The sequence below is a fragment of the Zosterops lateralis genome (genome assembly GCF_965231275.1).
Source record: "Zosterops lateralis genome assembly, chromosome: 3".
NCBI lineage: Eukaryota > Metazoa > Chordata > Aves > Passeriformes > Zosteropidae > Zosterops > Zosterops lateralis.
Window position 1 is genome coordinate 11,714,969 of NC_139764.1, and position 25,220 is coordinate 11,740,188.

A 25,220-nucleotide genomic window follows, 5' to 3' on the forward strand; every position below is an offset into this window, starting at 1 on the left:
TCTGTTCTCTTGCAGGAGAGCAAAACTCTGGGCAGGAGGCAGGTACCCCATGGCAGTGCTGCTGGGGGGGCCCAGCTTCCCTTCCCCATCCCAGGCAGGGCTGTGGCTCACATCAGCCACTGCCTGCTGCTGCCACAAGCCACCAGTGGCCAGCAGCTTCAGGGAAAAGCACCTGGTTCAGTCACTTTCCCCTTGCACCTCTTCCCCCCCAGTTCATCTTCCAGGACACAGAAATCACGTCTGCCTCACCATTTATAAAACTTCCCCCAGTTGGTATTTTACAGCGGGAGCTGGGCAGTGTCCAGCTGGGCCCAGGCCCCCACACTGGGCTCAGCCTGGAGCTGGGGCCTGCCATTTAGTGCCAGGAAGCTGTCAGTGCTGGCAGGAGCAGGTGTAGAGGTTCCTGCTCTCTTGAGGCAATGCAGGAACAGTTCAGGTTGACCCTGACATCAACCCCAGGGCCATGGCTGGTGGTAAGAGTTGATTCAGGCCCTTGGAAGGTGGCTGGACATCAGACAGCACAGCTGCAGTTCCACAGACAAAGGGAGGGAAGCTCAAGAGCCACCAGTGAGGAGAGGGGTCACAGCTGTGCTGCTGGGGCCAGAGAGTTTTTGCCCCAGGGGGCAGCTCTGCCTGTCCACTCGTGCTGCCCAAAGCATGACAAGGGCAGAGGGAGGCCTAGCTAGGGCAAGACAAACCGAGCTCACACATTCCTTGCTTGAAAGGGCAAAAAATTCATGCAGGCAGTGGAGCAAGAGGTCAGTATGTGGAGGGGTGAGGGCAGGGTGGTAGAAGGACGAGCTGTCTTCAGCCCTGGTTGGAGACAATGGGGCGGCTGATGGTGCTGTTCGTTGTCATGGCTGAGAGCTCCCATCTGTAACACACCAAGAGCATACACTGAGAGAAAGCACACACAGAGTGCCCGGGGCTGGAGCAGCTTTGCTTCATGTCAGCCTCAGCTATAGCCCAGCCCAGCCCACCTCAAAGGTGCACAGTGCCAAGGGCCCTGGCCAGCCCTCAGGCAGGGCTGGAGCACCTCAAGGTCAGGGAGCACCCACAGAGTGACCTCCCAGCAAGGCACACCATACCTGATGTCGTGGGGAAGGCAGGACTGGTCCAGGCTGTACTGAATCACTGCTAGCTTACACAGCGTCTTCAGGCTGGGGCCTGTGAAGAGAAAGCAGCTGAGACACTGCAGGCCTTGACTGGACACCACGGAGGCTCCAGCATCATGCAGTCAGTGCCACAGCAAACAGGGCAGAGCCTTCTCTGAGGGACAAGGCAGAGTGCACACCAGGGACAGGCTGGGGTGGTTTCTGTGCTCCCACAAGAGGTCTGCATGCCGGAGTGCACAGAGCATGGCTGCAGCTCTGGCTGCTCTGCCTTAAGCCAAGCACACTGGTCAGACACAGCTGCCTGGCACCAGGACATGGCACTGGAGCCACAGAGGGCACAGCTGGGTCCTTCACAGCAGGGCCTGCTCAGAGGGCACCTTGTGGCAAGAGCTACAGGCTGGCAGGAAGTGCTCACGTACTGAAGTCGAGGATGTAGAGATCTGAGTGATCCATCAGGTCGAATTCATCACCCATTCCCTCCTCTGGAGATGGGCTGCAGAAACCAAGCACAGTGTGTCAGTCAGTGCCAAAATTCTTATACACCAGCTCAGCAAGGGATGAGCAACTCCAGGAATAATCCTGGCCTCCCTGTCCCATGCAGGGGCCCTGTGATCCCTCCTGCCCCTCTGATTCCCCAAGCAGCCCCCAAAGTCATCACTTTCCCAGCTCCTTGGAGAATAGGCAAAGCTGCACAGAGCCAGGGAGCAGAAACCCACACCATTTCTTCTGCAGGGCATGGGGGATCTGCCTTCTTCTCATGGATGACCATGATGATTCCAGCCATGAGCCTCCCCCTCACCTCACCTGTCCATCACTCCTGTTCTCATGTAGTTAAGATCTACTGCAATTATTTCAGCTTGGCCACTGAGATGCTGTAAGAGGAGTGTAGAGAAAGCAGCTAGAAAACATCTGCATGGCAGGGCAAGCACAGGCATTTCTCAGTCTGACTCAGGAATCACTTTGGACTCCAGACACAGCTGGAGTGGTTGTGCCAAAATGGGGATGGCATTTCAGAAGACTGTAACTGAGCTGTGCAGCAATGATTTTAAACCAATTCCAATTTGCTGATACTCCCATTTGATGTTCTGGAATGCTAATGAGGAACTAAAACACCAGGCATTTCTAGGGAACAGACAGCCTCACCTATGGTTTCCTGTCACAATGGTCTTGATGGAACAACCAAAGCACCTGAGAGACTGGACACTACATCTCCCTGCACAGAGAGATCAGCCTGTGCTGAAACAGGGAAAAACACTCCCATGGCTGATGGTTGCTTGGAGAATTTGAAAGAAAGGAAAAGCGTTTTAAGTCCTGCTTTGGTCTGTGACAAACCAACTTAGTGTGCCCTCATTTCTTAGCTGGGACCGACCTCATGCAGTGACTCCTTGCCCCAGTGTCACTTGTTTCCCCCCTATGAGCACTACGCTTCGCACCTCATGGGACACGAGGCAGAACATGCCCCCCAGGTCCCCACAGCCCCAGGCCAAACTGCAGAGCACAGCTCACTGCTGGCAGGGAAGACCTGCTGCTGATGGGACCCATCTGCCCGGATACAGGCAAGAGCCCCTTTAACTCCACCTCGTGTGCTTACTACACCACAATCTAATCTCACATCCACGTCACAGGAAACCCTAGACCATCCCTTATCTATCAAAGGAAAGCCAGCAGGCACCACGTCTGTGGTTTTAATGACCAAAAGGCAAGTAGCAGGGTGAGCCTGGAGTTCAAGACCAGGCAACCCCCTGCAACTTCCAGGCATCAGGGTACAAGGCACACCTTTGCCAGCTAGAGCCCAGCAAAACTGCTCATTGCAGCTGCTAAACAACTCACCCTGCACTCAGTGACAGCCCCTATTCTCTCACCAGAGCCAGGATTCCTAAGCCTTGTCACGGAAAACACAGTCTCAAGCCAAATCTGGATCAGCCTCGCTTCAGCTAAACTGTTTTCTGGCATTCCTTGTCTCCCACCTTCTTCCTTATAGATGGTCTCTGCACACTGAATTTCTAGTGAGCTTGGGAGGAAACCAGGCCAGGGCCACAGTTATGACACAGCTAACGGGAACACCAAGCTTCCTGGTCCCCTAAAAGGAACACAAGTGATGGATTTCTCCTGGCCACAGTGAGGGACCACAGCTGGGGCAAAAAACACCAAGCTCTGGGCAGACTACCAAAGACACGAAGCATTTGAATGCCACAGGAGCAGGCAGCCTGCAGAAGTGCCTCTTTAGCAGTCTACAGGATGTGTGAATCCTGGAAGGGCAGACAGGACACAAAGGGACACATTTTGCCTGCCCATCCCCCAGTGCTCCCTAGAAAGCTGAGCCGGCGGGCTCATCCTCTGAGAATCCCTGCTGGACAGCCCGTGCTGTGCAACCCTCCCCCTCCCAGCCAGGGAGCACAGGTCAGCAGGCAGACCACTGGGAGTTCTCCATTACAACGACTTCCTGGAAAACTCCTTATCTCGCCAGGCAGCTCCAGAATACACCTGATAACTGTGACAGGAAGCCAGCACGGCCCACCCCCACCTCTCACTTCCCCAGCCTGGGAAGACCCTCCCTCCAGTTCGAGCAGGCTGCATTCTTGGCTGCCAGCAGCTCCTCTGAGCCCACACTATGCTGATGAATTTGCCTCTGTCGGGACTGAGCCTGGCTTAAGAAACAAGTCTTAATTGACTTAAGAAACAAGGTCTGAATTCTGAAGGGGTTCAGTGGAAAAGACAAGGCACTGCTGCATTGCTTGGAAAGGGTGGACCAAACTCCAAAAATTTGGTGTCAAATTTGTTGTGTTTGCTAGCATTTCCCAGGAGTGCCAAGGCTGAACATCAGAGTTCAGCTGCTGCTGTAACACAAATCTGCACACAGCACAGCAGCTGGGACCACCCAAAACTCCCATGAAGTCCTACCAAGCCTTCTGCTGTACTGAGCAGCACCCAGTATCTTTTGAGGAGACTGGATAAATTCAGCACCTCTGCATACCTCACCTGCAATAAGCACTCCCTCACAGTTACACAGTTACATCCTACAGCTAAGCACACACCCCTGAGCCCCTGGAACCTGAAGGCCCTTCACCCCATCACACTGGTATGGTCAGGCCATAAGCCGAACCTGTCCTGCTTGGTTCTCTGGCTTCAGAAGCATCCCCAAGAGAGATCCCAGAGAGAGCCCCAAAGCCTTCCAAACCATGTGGAGAGCTGAAAGCATTTAAGATGTCTCAGCAAGGTAGATACTGGCAAGCAGGACTGTGCTCCAGAGCTGCAATTTGTCACTCTGGACAGCATAGACTGTGTCCTGGTGATAGGCCACTTCCTTTCTTTTAGCAGCTGTTAAGGCTCTTGGCCACATCCAGCTGCCCTGTACCCTGACAAGTATCACTTCCAGTGTTTGATAGCTAAATCCATAACACCAGGTCCCTGTTGTGAATGGAAATGTTGCTAAGGAACCCCAGCACAGAAGGCAACATTGTCTTGTCATGTGTGTAGGCTCCTCAAACAGCTCCCAGCTGAGCAGACATCCCACTGCAGCTTGGCAGCAGAACCCACACTTGCCAACAGAATAGAGAAGCTCTGGTGGGAGAAGCAGGGCAGCATATATGTGAAGATAAGTCAGTCTGAGGTCTGCTCTGGCACAGCAGACTGAGATATGTGTCCTGGCAACCAGGATCCCCTCTCTTATCCTCACCACCTCTTTACCAGAAAGCTTGAGCACTGCACAGCCCCTCCTGAGCAGCCTGTTACAGCCTTCTGTCTCTGCATGTACAAGATGGTTGTCACCAGATGCTCTACAAGTTTACACGACATCTTCAGTCTCTTCCATGGTCTTTTTCCAGGGGAGCTCTGATGTCCATGATTACTTACACTCGTCAAATGGACTGACACTTGCCACATGCCTCTGAAGTCCCTCTGATCCAGCGTGGGTCAGGGTGTGAAGGGACACTGTGCTGAAGGGAGTGACAAAGCCTCTTGAGGAGCCACTTCCCACAACTCACCTGGTACCTCCAAAGAGGATGATTTTGTCCCCCACTCTGCAGCAGCACTGCCGGCGCCGAGGACATGGCCCTTTTCCCTTGGGTTCAATCTTCCTCCAAGAAAGAGAAACTAACAGGAGGAAAAGGACACCAGCTTGTCACAAGAGCCTGGCCAAGACCAGCTATCAGCAGGCTATGAATTTAAACAGATCACAGGAAAAGCAGAGGCCCACTAGCCCACAGACACCAACTAGCCAATATCCACCCTCCCCCTGATCTCCTCACTAATGGCTAATGATGCACTTCTGTGAGGTTGTTACTGAAGTGCCACTCAGATGCCAGTCACAGTCCTGGAGCTCTGCCTGCTGAGACAGGATTTGCAGGTCATATCACAGAATGATTAGCTTGGAAAGGACCTTGAAGATCATCTTGTTCCAAACCTCTGCCATGGCAGGGACACCTTGCACTAAGCCAGGTTGCTCGGGGCCCCTTCAAGGCCTTTCACTTGCCAAGCCTGAGCACCAGGACCCACAGAGTGCCGTAGCAGCGGGGCCACACCACAGGGAGCTGTACTGCGCAGAGCTGCAGGGGCAGACAGGCAGCCTCCCTTCCCCAGAACCTGCCTCGGCCGGGGTTTGGAGGAGGGAGACCCAGGGAGCAGCTCCATCTGCTGGCAGGCTGCGATGGCAGAGCACCCCGGCAGAGGAGTGCCAGCTGCTGGGACAGCGGGACAAGGGCCTGGGGAACTGAACCAGGTGCACACAGCAGCCTTTGCTCTTGCTGCTCTCTGTGGCAAGGATGCTGGAGGCCGAGCATGCAGAGGATTGAAACCTGCAGGAGCTCTCACACCAGCTCACAATCAGCTCAGGGAGGTTGCACTGCTCTTAGGCTGGCTTTCTCTGGTAAGAGAAGGCTGCTCTCAGGTAACTTTACCATGCAAAGCAATTAGCAAACAAAATGAGTCTAGACAGTGAAATGTTCCTGAGGACTCCAAAACAGCTGACTGATATTCAGGGTACCAGCTGAAGAACCCTCCCTTCTGCTGCACAGTTTGAGCTGGTATCAAGAGGTGGCGATCCTGCAGCTCAAGTTGAATGCTTTCTCCAGCTATAGTCTGTCCCTTCCCTAACCCTATTGCTTCCCCATATTTTCTCTTCTGTCAGTACTTTTGCATATTTAAGAACAAGACAAAGTTTTTCCAATGAAATATGTCTTTCAGCAATACCTCATTTTCCATTTTCTAACTGAGATTTGGAAACATCCTGAGGAGGAACAGGCACAGTAGCAAGTTGCTGTCAGAAGAGCCAAGAGCCATTCCCCCCCACGCAGTACTCCTTGGACAGTATGTTCCTCTGAGCACTCACATGCCTGAGGGCCCAGCACACTATCATTGCAGCAAGTTAAAAGCATAAATACCTGGATTGAATTTCCAGAGGTCATGGAAGTGTCTGTTCAGGCGTGCATTGTAGCCACCAAATACATATAGTTCCCCGTTGTAGCTGACTGTAGGGAATAAGGATAGACATCAGAGGGCCACCCAGCAGGTCCCTGACTCAACACCAAAAACAAAGCAACGTGGTGCTGGCTGTCCACCTCTCCTTACATCACCTTCATGTACAGTGTGGTGTGCAAGGCTTTTCGGTGGGTGGCAGCTTTCCACAGAAAGTGGGCTTTGTGCACCCCTTGCTAACCCACAGCCCCACCCAGCAGAGCAGACATCCCTTCTAAGGCAGGCAGAAATTTCCTTCCACCACCCTCCAGCCCCAGCACAGGCACACTCACAGGCTGAATGGCTCCGCCGGCCCTCCGGGAGCACAGGAGTGGGCGGGGAGTCCAGCCACGAGTTGGTTTCTGTATCAAACACTTTGATGCGGTTACAGTAGATCTCGTTGTTGGAATGAAAGGGCCCAAAACGATCAGCTCTGCCACCAAACACGTACATCTTTGTTCCAATGATGGTAGCTGAATGAAAGTCTCTCCATCGAGCTGGAGTACCCTGAAGGACAGAGTAAAAAACAAAGACAAAAGAAAGTGTGGATTACCCAGGGAAATAACACATCTTGGTGGGAAAGTTGGGTGGCTGCCTTCTCCTGGAGAACTTCCCATCCTGCAGATCCCAGCCACATCAGGCAGAAGCTGTGAGACAAGTGTGGGCAGCTACCCCAGAGAATAGTAGACGCAAAACTTCCTCACAAACCAGAGTGAAAAACAGACACTGACCTTGGCAGAGATTAAGGTCCACGTCATGTTTGTGGTGTCCAATTTATGGATATCATTTGAAAAGCAGTCAGCCTGGAAGACAGACAAGCAGCTTGGTCACAAAGGGACTGAGAAGCCTGGTCACATCCAGCTCCAGAAAGGATGCTGCCCTACAGACCTGGAGCATCCCTTTGGAGTCAGTACTTCTTAAGAGACAAAGTGCTTGCTCAGGCAGCACTTATCACTTAACAAGAGGAAAGCAAAGCCTGTTTCTTCCCAAAGGTGTCCTGTCTCTTCCTCCAACTTTCTCATTTATTTGGTGCTCAGCTCCTGCCCCAAAGGCTGTCCTGCACACAATACATTCATGGCAGGAGCCTGCCTCCTCTCCATGCAGCAGCAGAAAAAAGAGGTATTGCTTAGCAGGACAGTCAAACTGGCTTTGCTAAGGCTGCCTAACGAGATGCAGAAGCTAAGATTCCTTCTGGGAAGCTGAACATCCAGGAGCAAATACAGGTTCTGAGGTCCCACAAAACCCATCTGCAGCTGGCTGCCTGGAAGAGATTGCATTCACACAAACAATGTGGACTCCTGCTCTTCCAGGCAAGGTAGAGAGCAGCAAGACAGCCAGAGGTTTATTTGGCCTTGGTTAAAAACAAGACACATGTGAATCTCTCCCGCTGCTCTAATCAATATAATGGATTTGGCTTGCCATCATCCTCAGAAAAGAGGGAATAACCCAGAGACTTCTGTAACAGAGCCCCAGCTTTCTTCCAAACAAACAGACATGACTTTGCACATCTTTTCTGGAACCTGGCTGAAATTATATTTACCCACTTCTTAAGATCAGATCATAAGGATTTGCTAAAAAGAGCATTAGATACACTGACAGTTATTGCAGGATGAACTTTGGCTCAAGGTATTCTTAATGGGAAGGCAACCAAGTGTTTGCTGAAAGGGATCAGAAAGATGTCAGAGCAGGTAGAGATTACAGGGAACATACACCAGACTAGACAAAACCTCACAGCAACACTGCAGAAAGTGATTTTTCTGGCTCATTTCTGAGCCAAATTAAAATAAATGTAGATCAATGTATATTTATTTAAAAAGTTGTGTATTGATGTATCTACATTTGGCTGAGAAATGAGCCAGAAAAAATCTTTCCTTTTTACTCTTTGGGGTAAATGCGTTTTGTGAAAGTTAAAAAAAAAAAAAAAATCAAACACTTTTTGGACTTGCTTTTCCAACCATCTCCTCCACAAAACAATTAGCATAACCTGGGTACTAATGCCATAGCTTTGCTAAGTTACAAGATGACAGTCACTAGGTACACAAATACACCCCCGTGTCCTGCCACTATCACTGTGCTGGGTATCAACACCCTCTTTCCCAAGGGCTCACCAATTAACAGTTACAGACACCACTCACCAGCTGTTCATAGCCTCCAAAGATAAACATGCTCTTTGCCAGGACACAAGCTGAGTGCCCATCTCTTGCCCCTGGGACCATTCCAGACACCTTTGGTGTGAACCACTTGTGCGTGTCTGAAACAAAACAAGAGGCAATGCTGAGAAAACACAGTAGGAGTTGGGGTCGGATAGTTCTGTTACTACTGTTCTTAATTTCTAAGGCAAAAATCATTCTCACTTTCTCACACAGCACCTGCTCTGCCAGAGAGGCTGCAAGCTTCTTTGGGCAAGGCTACCTGCCTGAGCCCCCACAGAGGCACACAGTGACACAAGTCTCAGGATCTGGGCATGGCCACCGACCGCCAGACCTGACAAAGTCCTCACATTTTAAGTGTGAGTAGTACAGCACAGCTTGAACAATGTTATTTTTACCGACTCTCTTGCAGAGTGTACTTGTGAGTCACTTATCAACTCTGCATTCACGCTTTCTATTACAATGAAGCAATAATGCTAAGTGGCTCAACTGACCTCATGGTGTGGAGATGCTCAGTAACCGAGCATGACTGAGGAAAAAGAGCTCTCAAAGAAATCACATAACCACAAGTTCTCCATGTTAGCTGTTGTGCATATCCCCACCTCTGCAGTGCAGCTCTCCTTGTCTTATCTGCTCCACTTGTGACATTCTCATCCCCTCTTCCTCACTTTCCACCCTTCACAATGCTCCTTGTGAGCCTGCACCAGACAGATTCAGCCCCTTAGCCTGCACACTCCAGGGGCTGGGTTGATTTAGAAGATGACTTAAAATCCAGCCAGAGCTGTTCTCCCTGCCAGGGCAACACAGAGCCAAGCCAGGGACTCACTGCCAAGCGCAAACAGGCACCTGCCCCAAGAGCTCAGAGAGGCACAGATAAGCCTCAAGGCTCAGGAGACATTCCCCCTACCCTCCCTAACAGCTCTTGGCTGCCAAAAACAGTGCTTATTTCAGAGAGTCCTAACCCTGGAGCCAAAGCATGAGGATGGCTTCCCTGAAATTGGCCTGTGGACACAACTGTCCACCTATGCTCCATCTGGCACCACACAAAGGGTCTTGCAAGGTCAGCAGAATCCCTGGGGAGTCTCTAGTGAGACAGCTCGAGGCTATCAAGTTCCTTTTCTTCCTGGGGCTGCTTCTAAACTCAGTCACAGTATCAGCAACAGCTCACCCAAGTGCAACATGTTAAATTAGAGATGGAAAAGACTTCAATTTGTGATCTGCTCAACACCACAGGGACAAAACTGCACTCAGACAGGAATTTATTTAGCCTGATGTGACTCCTGCAGTGGAACTTACACTACAGACATGGGACTGTGAGTGCCAGCCTTACTTTCCAGGAATGGCAGGCCTGTCTGTACAGACAGCTGCAGAGGGTTTGGAACAGGACTTTCTGTTAATTTTCACTTAATGCTAAAGCACTGGAGCTTCCAGGGAGACTAGGCAGGTCCCAAAACAAAGCCTCTGTGTAGGTAGAGGTTTACTGGTGGCTTCTCAGCTGCATGTGTCGGCATGCAGGGGAAGGAAGGGGGAAACCCTGTGCCACAAGCTGTAAAGAATATGTATTCCTGGTAAAGAAGAGACCCCTTGACCAAGCACCAGAGCAAGCAGTTTCCTTGCAAGTCCAACAAGACAGTTACTGGCCAGTGTTTAGATGGACTTGCCTCCAGAATCCAGATATACTCCTTTTCTTTCCTGACACTTGTGTCCATGCAGTTCCTGATGGTGCCTTTTCTCCAGAGGTGCTCCAGCAGTGCTATGGAGAAGCCAACCAAAAGGCTCAAGGAGTTTATTTTTCAGGATTATCTAGATGCCCTGATTTTGCCATCCTGTCCCAGACTACTGCTGTGCTTTATTCCTCACTCTCCTTCATGCCTTCAAAAAGAAGGAGCACACTGGAGAGGAACCACAATCCTCAAGAGCCCAGCCCCTTCTTGTTCCAACCTTCAGCCACAATTAATGAATACTACATCACACAGAGAGAACACTTCAGTGGTAGTTACTATCAGAGAAAGCACACTAAGCTAATAGAAAAATTAAAACCATTTTCATTATTAGACAACATCAGCAATCTGTGCCCAAAGGCTTTTACAGAGATTTAAACAGGCAGACACAAAGGCCACCACACTCCATCTCTCAAACAGCGACACTATTCTCTCCAGACTGTCACCGAGGGACAAGGAAACAATTTGGGCAGCAGAGTGGGGGTGTAGAGAGAAGGTCTGACCAGGAGCAGTTGTGAGCAGGAAGAGTGAGAAGCTGGGACTTACTGACATCGAAAGCATAGAGCACATTGCAGGCTCCCTCCGTGTCGTTGCGGCCGCCCCAAATGTAGACGGTGTCGTCGATGAGCACTGCCGAGTGTCCATACCTCATGTAGGGCACCTCCCTCACGTGGTCTCGGCTGTTTGTCCACACTGGAGGCAACTTGATCCAGCGCAGAGACACTGCAAACACAGGTTTGAGCCCGTGTCAAAGGCTAAGCCTGCTGAATTGCTCACAGTTCATAATCCATCCTGCATAGTGCTTCTCACCCCGTGACAAGGTGCAGAGGCAGTCAAGTAAACAAGAGAAAGCTGTGTCTGGCCCCGAGTAGTAGCTAGTTAAGAAATACAGAAGGAACTCCTCTGGAGGCCCAGAGGACAAAAACAGGCTCTGTTCTACAATAATTCACTGAAAAGGTTTCCACTCTGGCTCATCCTAGACTGTGAGTGAAGATACAGCACACACACAAACAAATAGGGAAAGAAAGATGAAAAATTACAGAGGTGACCATAAATGCAGACACTACTTCAAGCTAGTGAGATTGCTGAAGATACTCAAAGCTGGAAGAATGGGCAGCACAGGAATAACTCACTGCAGCAATATGCAAGGGAACACCTGAAGGCATTACTTGGACTTGCAGAAGCACAGTTTAAGTACAGAAACTCATCAGCTTTGTAGAAACAGGGTTTGTTTGCTTTTGTTTTGGTTTTCAAACTATAGATGAGGTGGCAGTCTGTCTCCTTTACCCCCATCTGTACTCAAATTCTCCCTGCTAACCTTGCATTACTAATAGGAGCTCCTTGTGATTACAGGTTCCCCTTCCTGTGTGTCATGTCCAGCAGCAGCCAGAAGAGTCAACAGGTATTGCAGGGTTTAATGACAGTGCAAGAGCCACAGCAAGTGTTACACAGCCATTACATAACAGGACCAGTCACCCTCCCTCTGCCACATACAGCCTCCAGGTTTGTTTTCTACATGGAGCTGATACAAAATATAGCAGGAAACAGTCTGCAGCTCCTCTGAAACACTGACACAGGGAGAGGGAAAAGTCAGGCATCTCAAAAGGTGAGCATCTACCCCACAGGCTGAAATGGCCACTGAGGAAGCACATCCAATGCTCAAGTCAAGCTAGACTGGATGCTTCCTACCTAAAACATAGTCTTCATCTTTGGAAGACTGACAAGAGATCATTCAAAATCTGGTATCTTGGCTTTAGCACTGCCACCTGACAGTGCTAGCTGAGCAAGGGCTTGGGAAGCCACTGTCACTTCCCATGTGGTGGCTGCAACATTCTGTCACTTTAATACTAGGGAGTGGTAAGAAGGAAAGACAACACAAGAGCATTCCTTTGGGCATAGTCATTATGCTTCCCCAGAAGAGTGGTGCTCTACTTGGCACGTTCTACAACATTCAGCTGTGTTGAGTGTGAAAGCTCAGGCCCTCTGGACAGAGGTGAATGTCACTGTTCACGGGATCCTGAGCTACACCCTCCCTACACTGTGAGCAGGTCACCTTGGCAGCCTTCTGTAACCAATGCTTTTATCCCTGCTGCACATCAAGTCTTAAAGAAGTGAATTCACTGCATCTTACAGACAAACTGGGTTTGTCTACCTGTGGGTGTTAGCAGAGCATTCAGCATGCTGTCCAGTCTCCAAAACTGGTCATTGGTTCTCCATTCTTGGCTCTGTTTAGCTGGAGCCACTCAAGCATCTGTGCAGTTTTTTTAATCACTGCCTAATTACAGGGAAATACTTCATGGTCCAGATCAGCAACCTCTTCAGTTCAGGGAGCAATCAATCAAGAAATACAGCCTCTGTCAGCACAACCATGGCTCCAACTCAGCCTCATGACAGGTACTGGCTATCCTACACAAATGGCTCCTGTTGCAGATGCTTTTCTAAGCTATGTTGTGAATCTTCCTGATAGCTGTTACCAAAATGGGAAGGCCTCTCTCCTAGCCACATGCCCTTACTGACTCCATCATGATGGCACCAGTTGTCAGGTGCCCCCACAGGGAAACAGCTCAGATGTCTACACCTGGAATCTTAACTGAGTGCACTGGCTTGCACCCTGCAGGCAGCTGAGCATGGACATACTGCAAACTGGAGGGGGAACCTGAGCCAGCTCGATATCACCTCTTTGCACCTAGCTGAGTTTGTGTTCACAGAGAACAAGGACAAACCAAGCCATGTGACTGCTTCAGTGAGTCCTTATCCTAGCAGTCAGATGAACTACAGCCCCTCTGTGTCCTGCCCCGGAGGCTGAAAATGCAAGGCTGCACAGGGAGAGCAGCTCCCACCTACTCTGATAACTTTTTCCGGAAATTAGGAGTCAGACAGCCTGTCACAGGGTATAACACGTCAGGCAGCAGAAGGCAAGGAGGGCAATCACTGAGCCCAGCAAGTCCTTTGTGCCCGGGAGGACACGTTTACCTGCGTTGAAGACGTGGACGTCGATCTGGCGCAGGGTCTCATAGTCCTCCCCGGAGCAGTACCCGCCAAAGGAATAGACCTTGTGCCCCACAGCCACGGCCGCGTGGTTCACCCTCCGTGGCCCGCCTTCCAAGTGCACCGCCCACCGGAGCATTCCTCCCGGCAAGCCAGGCGGTCTTCAGGGCCCCCGGTGCCGCTGCCACATGCTTCCGCAATGTCACCTGCCTCTGCAACACACACACAACGCAAAAATAACGAGATACATCCTGCAGGTCTTCCTATCCTCCTTGAATGCCTCCTACAAAGGTTACCTTAATGTATCCTCATTCAGTTGGAAACATTCCTCTTGGGAAGGGGACACAGGGCAGGGCTCAGGGGAGCAAGCAGAGATGCCCTTGCACACAAACCCCCTCAGGGTGGCTGCACAGGCAGCCCCAGCCAAACACCTTCGGCGTGGCCATGCACATGTCGTGTACATGTCACAGCCATTTGTCTGCATGAATGAAAACACACAGCCAGAGCCAATGGTGAAGGTGAAAAGAACAGACCCAGAGGGAAGAGTGTGCTCTTTGGATCAGTTCTGAGAAACAGCAGAGGAAAATACTAAAACAAAACACCCAACAAAAAACCTTCAAAGAACCACCCCTACATAAAATTATTTCTTTCTCGAGTTGTTTTCATGCTCTGTACATGAATGTTACAGCAACAGGATATGTGCAAAGCCCAGAGACCATCCTGCAGCCTTATTGTAACAGGAGTGTTTCCTGCAAACCTGCCTGTTCCTGCAGCAACCACCCTAACCTGAACTGCAGTCAGTAACCCAGAAAGTCGCAGCAAGCTGTGCTCCAGCAGGGCCCAGAACAGCCCCCATCTTCTACAGGCAATGCTTCAATTTCACATCTAGCAGGTTTGAGATTTTTTTCCTTAAGCAACTATTTTTTTTTTTAAGCCAGGCAGCACTCTTGTATAAGTCCTCTGCAAAGCTACAGAACAGACGAGTTTCCATGGAACCCACCAAAGTCACCTTCCAAGCTATTTTGAAGGCTTCACATATCTAAATCTGTTTCCTGCCTCAGTCACAAGTTACTCCTGAAAAATCTAACCAATGTTTTCCTCATAATCTCTTCTTGTTTAAGTGATTCTGTAAAAGATTCCTCAAGGAGCTTAACTGGTCTTTATCACTAGCATCAATATTTTCAATACCCTTCAGACTGAGCCCAATCCAGAAGGACCAAGGGGATGAATCTTACTTCCAAGTTCTCTGCTTGGTTCCTACTAAGGTAGAGGAGCACAGCTGCTTGGCATGGCAGGCAGGCATTGTACCAAGGCCCCTGCCTTTTTTGTCAGAAAGGCTGAGAAAACCCTTCTTTACCCTTGGGACTTGCCTTGAGCCAGGTGCAAGGATGCTGGTCCTGTCACTGCCACGGGAGCTGGCTACCCTGCCCCAGCAGCTCTGCTATTCCAATCAGAACCTCATCCCAGGGGGTTAATCTGGTCCACTTGAGAAACAGCAGCTCCAGCTCCAACCCCCTGGCACTGCAAGAAGGATGCTGAGGTTGAAGCAATGATGTTGAAACGCTGTTTCCTACAATTACTGGGCAAGTTTTTCCTCAGATCAGTGCTCTCCAGGTGACTGGCAGGTCTGGAGTGGTGGCGAGGGCGATGGGATGGAAGTTGGCTGCGCTTTGCCTTGGCTCTGTCCGGGGATCCCCCTTCAGAGCAAACACAGAGCTCTGCCAGCACAGCCTCCTGCTGCCCCTCCTCAGAGCCAAGAAAAGCAAACACTCACACCAACACTTCATGAAGAGAGACTGACCAGAAGTGTGAAGTCATCTTTACAGGGCCATGGGAAAACACAGGGTTTAACAAGCTGTCAGGGTTTTTCCAACCCCAAGTGCTCTTCCCTACACCGTATTAAAAGCACCCATGCAAACTCTCATCTTCCTCTTCTGCCACTGGCCACAACCCTACCCTGGAACTACCACATCCTCCTGCCATCACCAGGCATTTCTTTGCCCCTTTTCAGCCACACACAGGCCTGGCCTTCCCTCCTCCCTGCACAGCCCTGTCTCCCAAGGATGCCTCCCCCATTACACCCCATGCTTTCTGTGCCCAGCTCCAGATTCTCCTCTCCTGCCTTATTTAGAATAGTTTCTTTAGACCAATCTTCTGTCCCAAAGCATTTTCCTCCTCCAAGCCCCCTCTGTGCATTGTCTGCAAATAGAAGTTAGATACATATTTTGAAAAAAACTATATTTTCTGTCCTACAACTATGGACACTGTTAAATTCCATTTCAATTTTGATTTCCAGTGATAATTTAGATGATATAAATGAGGACATAAATAAACCACTTTTCAATCTCATTCCTATGAGGATTTCTTAGTAGGTGAAGTGCACTTGGCATTAACCTACAGCTTAGATTTCTTTAAAGATCACAGAGGACACACCAAGGAGAGAGAAACAGCAAAATTGATAAGAAACAATTTTCTAACATTTTTTCCCAACTGTACAATATTGGATCATGCAAAATACATTCTGTGGTTTCTCATTTACGACACCAGCAACAGTGATGTAGGCTATAAAACACAGAAATATTGATAAGACAGAGGCAAATTGTATTAGGGAACTGGGAGGGCACTGCAGGATGAGACACAGAATCACAGCTTCTGTTCAAGCTACCACTTGCTTCCACTGACCCATGTTAGCTCCTCACTTCTTTTATCCAAAAACTAACAGATCTCTTACATCCAACCATGCAAACTTCCCAGCTCCCCACTTCCCTGGTCTGCCATGATCTCTCCAGAAATACAGTAAAGCACAGAGGATGCAGAAAAATTCTGAGACCCTGGTAGGTCCTGTCATTAACCAGGAATGCCAGGAATAAGTACATTCCTAAAAATCAGGGTATGCTTCACTTACTGGTGAAGTACCTGATGCTGATGGAAATTAAGTGAGCACAGCAGTGAGTTGTTCCTCTGCCACAAAGCACCTGGAGCATTTCACTGCTGAGCCAAGGACCAATCCGATTTAATTCAGCTCTGCATTCTTCAAAGACAGCACCTATAACAGCACTCCCACATCTCTGGTTGTGCTGTTGCCTGAAGATGCACTTAATGCCTGAAACAACCTTCATCCCACATTCCAACTGCTCCAGCTTGCACCTAACAAGAGGCTAACAACATAGCATGTGGACATCTGAGATCAACAAGAATATCACTCAATAATCTCTCACTAACATATCTTCCAAAACTGTTGTGGTGACTTGAGCACTGTGGCACAGATAGGAAAAAAAAAAATCTCCAAAACAACTGCAAAAAACCCAAACCAGTAATCATAGGTTTTAATCAGATTTTTCACCTGTTTGTTCTGTTGGCTTTAGGCTTACTATTTTCAATCCCTACAATTAGTTATGAAAATGCTTCATTCAAGATAGAAAGCTACTGAGCATCTCCAAGTACAGTAACCAGGTGACAACTTAAAACAAACCCATATATCCTTGGATCCACTTCTTTGCTCAAAGGGAGCTCACTGGACTCTCTCACTCCTCTGTGCACACAGAAGGAACCCTAGAGCCATTTCTGAGAGCTGCTCAGATCAGCCTTGCTGCATCCAATTCCCAAAGCAAGGGGGAGAAACCTAGCAGCAGGTGGCCTAGATTTTCAAGGATTTGTTCTGTCACCCCCAGAATTACAGCAGCACCCCAAGAAGAGCAGCATATCCTGCAAAGCTGCTCCAGAGAGCAAATCCTACCGTGTGGCTGCCTCAGTCGTGTCTCCCAAAAGACACCAGCCACAAGGTTTAGTAACCCTTAAAATAGCCCAGCCAGTTCACAGCAGTCCATATAGACAGTTCTATTTCAAGCACATCCAACATACTGTTAGAGATAACATGAGAACAACCCGCTTTCTTCACTTGTGCTTGACATTTATCTAATGCTTGGAGCATTTGTGCTCAGGCAGTGTGAAACTGCAAGCTTGCACATTCAACAGCTCGGACACTCACAATGCAATTCCAGCCCCAGCAAACCAGACAGTGCTAGAACAGCCCTGGAGCTCATGAACCCAGCCTGCTCTGGAAGCTCACGTTAGCCGTGGGAATCACACACCACACTGCTCAGCCACAAATTTATCCCAGTGGCCCCTCTACAGCCAACCTCACCATCTTATTTTTCACCAAATATTTTGCCCACTGCTGAGTTATTTTTGACTAAAGCCTAGCTGAGATTCTGCACCTACTGAACTGGCTCCTACTCTTCACCTTGCTTCCCAAACTCCAGCTTCTCTATGGATGTGCCTGAGCTCTGGAGACACTGCTTGACCCCCACTTCCCCATGAAGGGATTTGTCTCAGCCTGCCAAGATGAGACCCTTGGGTGGGGAAACAGGCTCAGGAAAGCCGAGCTGACAGCCAGTGGGGCATTTCTTGCTTTACACAGGGCTACAGCAGTTTGCTCCTGTGCCCCTCTGCTGCACTGACACCAATCCCCAGGCAGAGGGGCCTGCTGGGCTTGGCCACACACAGGGCAGGCTCACAGGTGCCAGCTTTCCCTCTGCCTGGCTCATGGGACTGGGGAAAACCAGGCCTGCAGCCCCACAGCAGCCACGACTGGGTGAGAGAATAACTGGGCTGAAAGCACACGAGCCTCGGGATGGAGAGAGAAGGTGCAGCAGAAGTCACGCCAGGGCAGAAGGGCAGGGGCAGCCTCTCTCCCTGACACAGACCTGCCACGGGAGGACAGGGACGTGTGAGGTCACAGAATCCTTTAAGGATGGAGAAGACCACAAAGATCACTGAGTCCAGCCATTAACGCTGCCAGGCCCACACCAAACCACGTCCTGAAAATGCCACATTCACATATTTTTTTAACACTTCCAGGGATGGTGATCCGACCCACTCTGTTCCAATGCCAGACTACCCTTTTCGTGAAGAATTTTTTCCTAATATCCAATCTAAGCCTTCCCTGGTGCAGCTTGAAGCCATTTCCTCTTGACCTGTCTGTCAGTTGTTACCTGGGAGAAGAGGCCGGCCCCCACCTGGCAATGATCTCCTTCCAGGCACTTGTGGAGAGTGAGGAGGTTTCCCCTGAGCTTCCTCTCCTCCAGGCTGGGCACCCCCAGCTCTCTCAGCCGCTCCTCACAGCCCCTACTCTCCGGACCCCTCAGCAGCTCCTCAGCCCTGCTCTGGACCCTCTCCGGCCCCTTTGGCCGCCCCTCCCGGCCCGCGCCCCCACCCGCCTCCCGCGGGCCCGGCCGAGGATACCCGGGCAGGCCGGCGGCCCCGCGCCCCGGCCCTCACGGAGGGGCTCGGCGGCGCCTCCCGGCCTCCCGCTGCCCCGGCCCGGCCCGGCCCCGCCGGCTCCCCCGCCCCTGCGGCCCCGGCCCCGGCCCCGTACCTGTGCCCGTACAAGGAGCTCCGCCAGCCCCGCTCCGACAGGCGCTCCCGCCGCTCCCTGGGACTTGTAGTGCGGCGCGGCCCCGCCCGGGTCCGCGGGCGCCCCCCGCGCCGGAGCGGCGTGGCCCCGACAGGCCCTTCCGCGGTGCCGGGCCCCGGCCCCCCTCAGGGGCGGCTCCCTGCGTTCCCCGCCCGGGCGCGGCCGCGGCGCGCTGCTCCAGCCCCGGCCCGGACCGAGATGGCCACGCTCGGTGGCACCGGCGGCGCGTGGCGGCGGCAGCCCTCGCCGCGCCCGGGACCCGCTTCGGGACTACAACACCCAGAGTGCCCCGCGGCGGCCGCGGCGGTTCCGGGCGGCGGCGGCACCTCCTCGGCGCCGCGCCCGGTGCATGGCGGTGGTGCGGACCATGGGCCCCGAGCGCGTCTGTCCGCGGGAGCCCGGGCCGCCCGACGGCCCTGACGGCGCGGCGGGGTGGAGCGGCGATGAGGAGGAGGAGGAGGAGGAAGAGGAGGAGGGCGGCGGGTACTTGTATCAGCCGCTGAGCCAGGAACCGGAGCAGGGCCCCGGCGACGCGGGCCCCGGCCTGCAGGAGCGGCTGCAGGTACCGCCCAGCGCCGCCCGCCGGGCCGGGGTGTGGGGGCACCCGCGGTGCCGACCCCCGCTGCCCGCCTTTCTCCGCAGATGCTGAGGCTGCACCTGCCCGACCCGCCGGTGGACAGCGAGGAGGAGAACGAGGAGGCGGCAGCGGAAGGCGCCACGGCTCAGAGCAGCCGCAGCTCCATCCCCATGGATGCAGGTAAGCGCCTCTCCGGCAGGACCCTCCCGGGGCTCCGCCGCGCTCTCACGGCTTCTCTGTTCCCAGAGCATGTGGAGCTGGTGAAGAGGACGATGGCCAGCGTGAAGCTGCCCACCCTGGGCATCCCTGCCTGGGCCAGCCAGATCTCGGAGGAGCAGTGGAAGGACGTGGTGCAGCGCACGCTGCAAGCCCGGCAGAGCCTCGGCGGCCCCCGGCCCCAGTGGAATTGAGGGCTGAGCTGCAAACCACAGCCCTCCCTCCGCCCTGGATGCGCCCACTGCCTCCGAGCCAGGTGCTGACAGGACTTGCCAGTATCAACCTTCCAGTTTGTCCCACTGACATTGTCTGATTTTCCTTCCCACTCCTTTTTCTTGGTTCTGGCTGGTGCATATGTCAATGTGGTGACCTTGTGTTGGCTTCCTCTACCTCTGAGGAGGCAGATGGGTGTCCCTGCCCGGATGCAGACGGGGCGATGGGGTCTGGCTGGCTTTGCCTGGATTCCCTCAGGACATACCCTGGCCTTGGCCCCATGCTGACAGTACCAGAAAAGTCACTCTCCAGGCTAGGGCCCCGCCTCTCAGGATAGGGTCTGTATGTTGGAATATTACAGCTGGACCAAGATGTGTCATTCCAAGAGATTGGTTTTATTTAGTTCTGTACATACAGGGACATCTGTACAAAATCCAACACTTTCATACTATGTAATGCTCTACTGAAAATAAAGTACACCATATGTACATGTGAACTGTAAGCAGCTTAATACTTGTGTCCAGGGTGTGAATGCAGTAGTTTTGCTTTTTCCCTTGGGAGGAGCAAGCCAGGTGGAGAGGAAGAGGCAGCTCCAGTTCTGTCCATTTGGCTGATGTAGGGAAAGGCGTAGGCAGAAATGAGCAGCACTAATGCTAGAAACCAAGTATTGAGCAAGGGGCAGCTGTAGCGTGGCAGATGCAGGTCTGCCTATGAGCAGTACATGTGGTGAGAGGGTGAGCACACTCCCCCCTGTCTCACATGGTCCCCTTCTGAAGTGTCCAGGACACTGGAATGAATAGGCAGCAAACAAAGGATGATGTGAAGGTACTAAGCCTAAGTTCCCTGACCTAAAACAAGACACAAAAAGCTATGGGAACATCAAAGCTGTACAGCATGTAACCATGATGTGTTACAATCCTGCCCCTGCACATGGCACAGCCCCAGCAGCATTCCTCTGGCTAGGGTCAGGGGCTGCCAGCAGAGACAGCTCATCTGCAGGACAGTGCCAGCCTCTGCACACCACAAGATTCTGTTCCCTCGCACGCAGAGCAGCCATCAGCAGGGAAAGGCAGCCGCTGCCCAGCAGCAACCAGGCTTGAGTGAGGGCACACCATGCTGCAGCAATCTAAAAATGAGGTCTTGGCTTACAGCACAATGCTAAGCAGGCAGCTGGAGAGCCTGTGCTGGAGCAGGAAGGAGCCTCCTGCCCAGCCTGAGCCTGGCAGCCCCATTTCCACTGTGCTGCTCCAGCACCACCCGGTGCACGTCCACATGCTGTGCCAGGCGTGAGGTAATTGATTGGCAGCTGATCATGAGCTCAGACTAATGTTCAAAATAAGCAATAACCTCCCTGAGGTGTTTCTCAAGTCTCCTGACGAACTGGCCCGTTGTGTGAGGCGGAGGGGAGGTGGGGTCCTGTGTGACTGGGAGGATCTCACACGTCTCCCTGGCACCTGCCAGCTCCTCCCAAGAGATGGTGGCATTCCTGGTGAGGGCTGAGCTGGGACAGAGCTACACGGGGCAGGGATGCAGGATACACAGGTCCAAACAGCCTGGCTGGGGTTGGAGGAAAGACGTGCTGTGCACCAGCAGAAAGATTAGAGGGGGTGATCCTCTGACCTGGGAATGGTTTACTGGTGAGGACAAGCAGATACACCAGAACCTTCTACAACATCCTGTGCCATTGCAGAGCAGTCTCAGGCTGGCACCAACCCCGCTCCTTGCAGGCTCCCTGCACTACTGCAAACCAACTTAAGCTTATGTGTCAAGAAAGCAAGTGCAGCAGGTAAGAGGCAGGGACTCCCTCTCTGTGACAAACCAGCCTCTGAGGGGGCACCTTGGCCTGGCACTAAGTCTGCACTACAAACAACAGGGGTGAAAGCTGGATCACAGTAGCACCCAAGTGCTGCACAAGCCCCTGGGCTATCAGCAAGTGTTTCTAAATGCTAAGTTAGCACGAGTCCCTGATGCACCATGTGATAACTAACGAGGGCCTCGGGCCACAGCAGTGCCAGTGTAACAGGACAGGTTACACTTTGCTCAGAGCACCCACGGAAGCGATTCAGCAGTAGTGCTTAGCCATTGATAATAATGAGGAGACAACTGAACACAAACTCAGCCACACCCCATGAGGTGTATCCATTGCTTCCACTAGCTTGTGGAAATGACTAACAGCACAAGCTTCCTAGAAACCCTGGCCCTGAAGAGCTAAGGATGGGATACAGAGACAAAGGGAGAGCTGCAGGAGTATTTTAATTGAGCAGGTAGAGGAAGAAAGTCAGTGGCTGACACCTGCTACAAAGCGGGAAGTTAATTCTGGGCCCACAATTAACCCGAGACATCGGGAAGGAGATGAGTCAGCACGGACCAACACAAACAGCAGAAGGAATTCACTTTCTCACAAGAGAGCTTCTAAGGATGCTCTAAAGGGAGGACTGCAATAGTATGTAGTGCTTGCACCCAGCTTACCCAGGGGTGGCAAAGCACTGAACCCCCACTCCACTGACAGGGGAACAGAACAAGGGGCTTGTAGCAAAAGAAAGGTGGAAGTAAACATTTTCTCCGCCGTGCATTAAGACCCTTCAGCTGTGGAGCTGCACCCCAAGGCAGGCTGGAGAGGCAGCAGAGCCTTCACAAGCTCTGCTTCTGCCCCAAGCTCAGCCTGGCCTCTGGCCATAGCAGGGCTCAGCTGCACAGGCAGCACGGGGGCAGGTGTGGCGGAGATGGGCACTTGGAGTTTGGAGCAGCACACTGAGCCACGCACAACACACCCTGCCCAACAGAGCCTGAGCAAAGCTCTGCCTCCCTGACAGAGTGAGAACCAGGTGGCAGCTCAGGTGGCAGTGAAGTGAGTCCTGCCTGGACTGACACAAGCAGAGGTCAGGCAGGCTCCCTTCATGCCTGCACAGCCAAGGTGGAAAAGCAGGAGGACGGAGAAAAAGCAGGACAGGACAGTGGTGAGATACAAGTTATAACATAAAACCAGATCTACCCTGGAGGTATGCAGATGGAGTGGAGGACAGGCACAGCTCACCATGTTCATTCCTTACTTATACATGAGAACTGAGTGCATTTCCATGACCCCTGGAGGAAAGGGATGGGGCAGACTTCCTGGGCCAGCTCCTGAGCCCGTCAGAGAGCCTCCTGGCTTGAGGTGAGAAACTCTTCTGCTCTCTTGTGGGCCTCCAAGGCTTTTATAGTGTAGACGTCCTGTGGAAGCTCAGACTTCCGGCGCAGCAGAACTTTGTCCTTCTTAATGTCTTTCAGCATCTACAAACAAATCAAAGGAGTCAGGAATCGGTAGGAAACCCCTTCATGCCTTCAGCCCCTGACTCCAACTGCTCTAGGATATGCTGGGTGGCACTGCAGCATGCTTCAGAACAGGCTGAGAGCCAAACACAGACCAAAAGGACGTAAGAAAGTCCCACTGGCACTTTTTCCAGAGTGAGAAGGTTAGATAAACTCAACTCTTCAACTACAGGTTGATCTCTTAATGTTGAGGGGTGAGAGTAGTGGCATTTACCTTCAGAATATTTGGAAAGAGCCAGTTCTGGCTGTGCTGATGTCCTGGCTGGACTGGGAGCAACTGTGAAAGGACCTGAGTCACGTACGCACCTGCACAGCCTCTGTCTCCACTGTTTTCTTCAGCAGCTGGATATCCTCTGCAGTCGGGGTCTCCGTCTCCATACAGCACACAGAAGGCAAGGGTAGAGGTGCATAATACATGGGGTACTGCAGACAACACACAGCTGGAGAGTCAGCACTCCATCCAACACCACAGCTCCTCCCCCAGCATGCTAACACAGCACAGCACAGTCCTTCCAGCTGCCTTCTCTGGCCCCCAGAAGGCAGCAGCAGGGACATAGGCAGGGAAGAATCTCCTCTCCCCTCTTCTCCCTCTCCCAGCATGCTGCATGTGCAGCTGCAGTTCACAGTGTGATCCTTTAACACATACATGCTCTCTGTAAGGCAGTACTTTAGAGATCAGTGCTACAGAGGGATAGCCTGATAAAACACTGCCAACATTCCCTGGATACCGGTTTTTGTGAGAAACAGACCATTGCTGCAGCAGTGTCCACAGGACTGAGATCAGATGCTAAAACCTGCTCTCAAGACCCCCAGCACATTCTTGCCTTGTTTATCCTAAGTCCTGTTGTCCCTCACCTGGGGGTTCAGCCGAGCCAGCTCCTCTATTTTCTGCCACATTTCTTCTCGTTCCTTCATCCTGAACCTTCCCCTGCAGAGAGAGAGCGAGAGCAAGTGTGAACTCCTGGGGAAAGCACAGCTTTCATTCACAGGATGGTAAAAACAAGAGACAGCAGAAAAGTACAGGCAAGAGGGAAGAGCTGCTCTGTCAACCAGAGATCCCTAATTCTATCTAAATCTACAGGTGAGATAAGGCAAGAAGAGGGGACACACTACAACTAGCAGAGAGTAGGCAGGCATGCTCCTCGCTCACCTCAGAGCACAGGGTGGCTGCACAGGTACTTTAGCCCTGGCTTTGTGCTGCCAGGAGCAGAGCAGAGTGTCTGGTTTCTGGGGTAATGCCGTGACACTGGTCTGGATTTCAAACACACGTTTTCCTGGTGCCCCACAGATGCAGAGGGACAAACTATAATTTCCAATAGAATTGGGGTTCCACTGCCCACTGTTCCTTCTCTCTAACCAGAACACACCAGAGAGCTGTCCAAACAGCTCAGGCACAACTCTTGAACTTGGCACAGATTTTGGCATGCATTTGAAGTGACTGTTCAGCAGGGCCACTTAAAAATTCCAGGACAGTGAACGTTCACTGCAAACAGAGGTGAGCATCCACCACCCCTTGTTATTCTCTTCTACATTTTAAACATCTGCACTAAAATCTCTGCTTTATTTCTATTAACTACACGACTTTCACCCCAGCTACTCGTCTCTCTAGTGCCCTATATATCCATGTTAAGTAAATTTTTACACTCTGTAACATCACATTCTTGAAAGTCATGTAGGCTTAGAATGAGAATTTAGCTGCCAAAGTTTCAAGCAGCAGATTACTCCACCAGAAAACACAGGGTCACAAAAATACCTCCAACAAACCAACTCCAAAACACACCAAATGAATAACCCGTTTAAGACAAGACACTATCTGCCCCAACTTCCTCACTGATTTTTCTGATAATGCAAAGAGTTTCAAGGTGTCAGGGGAGATTAGAAAGGTGCAGTCAGCCCATTTACACTGAACAGCAGAGAGACAACCTCACCACATGTCCCTGCAGAGTCTGTCTCTCATGACCACCCTGGTTGTGGCTGCACAGCTGGGGCTGCAGCAGTGATATGCCTGAGCTGGCATGTCACTTGTAGGCATGTGAACTAATTAAAAATGAAGCCAATAATCAG

The 25,220-nt window shown here is 51.7% G+C and overlaps 3 protein-coding genes across 6 annotated transcripts in view; 1 reads left to right on the forward strand and 2 right to left on the reverse strand.

The window, feature by feature from the left end:
* Positions 1–234: 234 nt before the first annotated feature.
* On the reverse strand, positions 235–18,933 carry KLHDC3 (kelch domain containing 3). Of its 3 annotated transcripts, none has more exons than XM_083857899.1 (11): positions 18,803–18,933; positions 13,411–13,637; positions 10,984–11,160; positions 8,702–8,817; positions 7,298–7,369; positions 6,860–7,073; positions 6,494–6,580; positions 5,099–5,207; positions 1,535–1,608; positions 1,089–1,167; positions 235–874 (listed from the first exon to the last, which is right to left on the reverse strand). In XM_083857899.1, the coding sequence occupies exons 2-11, from the start codon at positions 13,562–13,564 to the stop codon at positions 808–810; spliced, it is 1,149 nt and encodes a 382-aa protein (XP_083714025.1). In that variant the 5' UTR covers positions 13,565–13,637; positions 18,803–18,933; the 3' UTR covers positions 235–807. The 3 variants fall into 3 exon arrangements, with proteins under 3 accessions (XP_083714025.1, XP_083714026.1, XP_083714027.1); XM_083857900.1 differs by lacking the exon at positions 18,803–18,933 and adding an exon at positions 18,420–18,613; XM_083857901.1 differs by lacking the exon at positions 18,803–18,933 and adding an exon at positions 17,162–17,226.
* Positions 18,934–19,018: 85 nt separating this feature from the next.
* MEA1 (male-enhanced antigen 1) lies at positions 19,019–20,349 on the forward strand. The gene is made up of 3 exons (XM_083857905.1): positions 19,019–19,403; positions 19,484–19,598; positions 19,665–20,349. The coding sequence occupies exons 1-3, from the start codon at positions 19,191–19,193 to the stop codon at positions 19,826–19,828; spliced, it is 492 nt and encodes a 163-aa protein (XP_083714031.1). The 5' UTR covers positions 19,019–19,190; the 3' UTR covers positions 19,829–20,349.
* PPP2R5D (protein phosphatase 2 regulatory subunit B'delta) overlaps positions 20,222–25,220 on the reverse strand; it is a 28,806-nt gene continuing 23,807 nt past the window's right edge. For both annotated transcript variants that reach the window (XM_083857897.1, XM_083857898.1), the window contains exons 14-16: positions 24,012–24,084; positions 23,463–23,579; positions 20,222–23,117 (exon numbers count right to left, since the gene is read on the reverse strand). In XM_083857897.1, the coding sequence (XP_083714023.1) occupies positions 22,980–23,117; positions 23,463–23,579; positions 24,012–24,084 (328 nt within the window). In that variant the 3' untranslated portion in view covers positions 20,222–22,979. The remainder of the gene's footprint in view (positions 23,118–23,462; positions 23,580–24,011; positions 24,085–25,220) is intronic.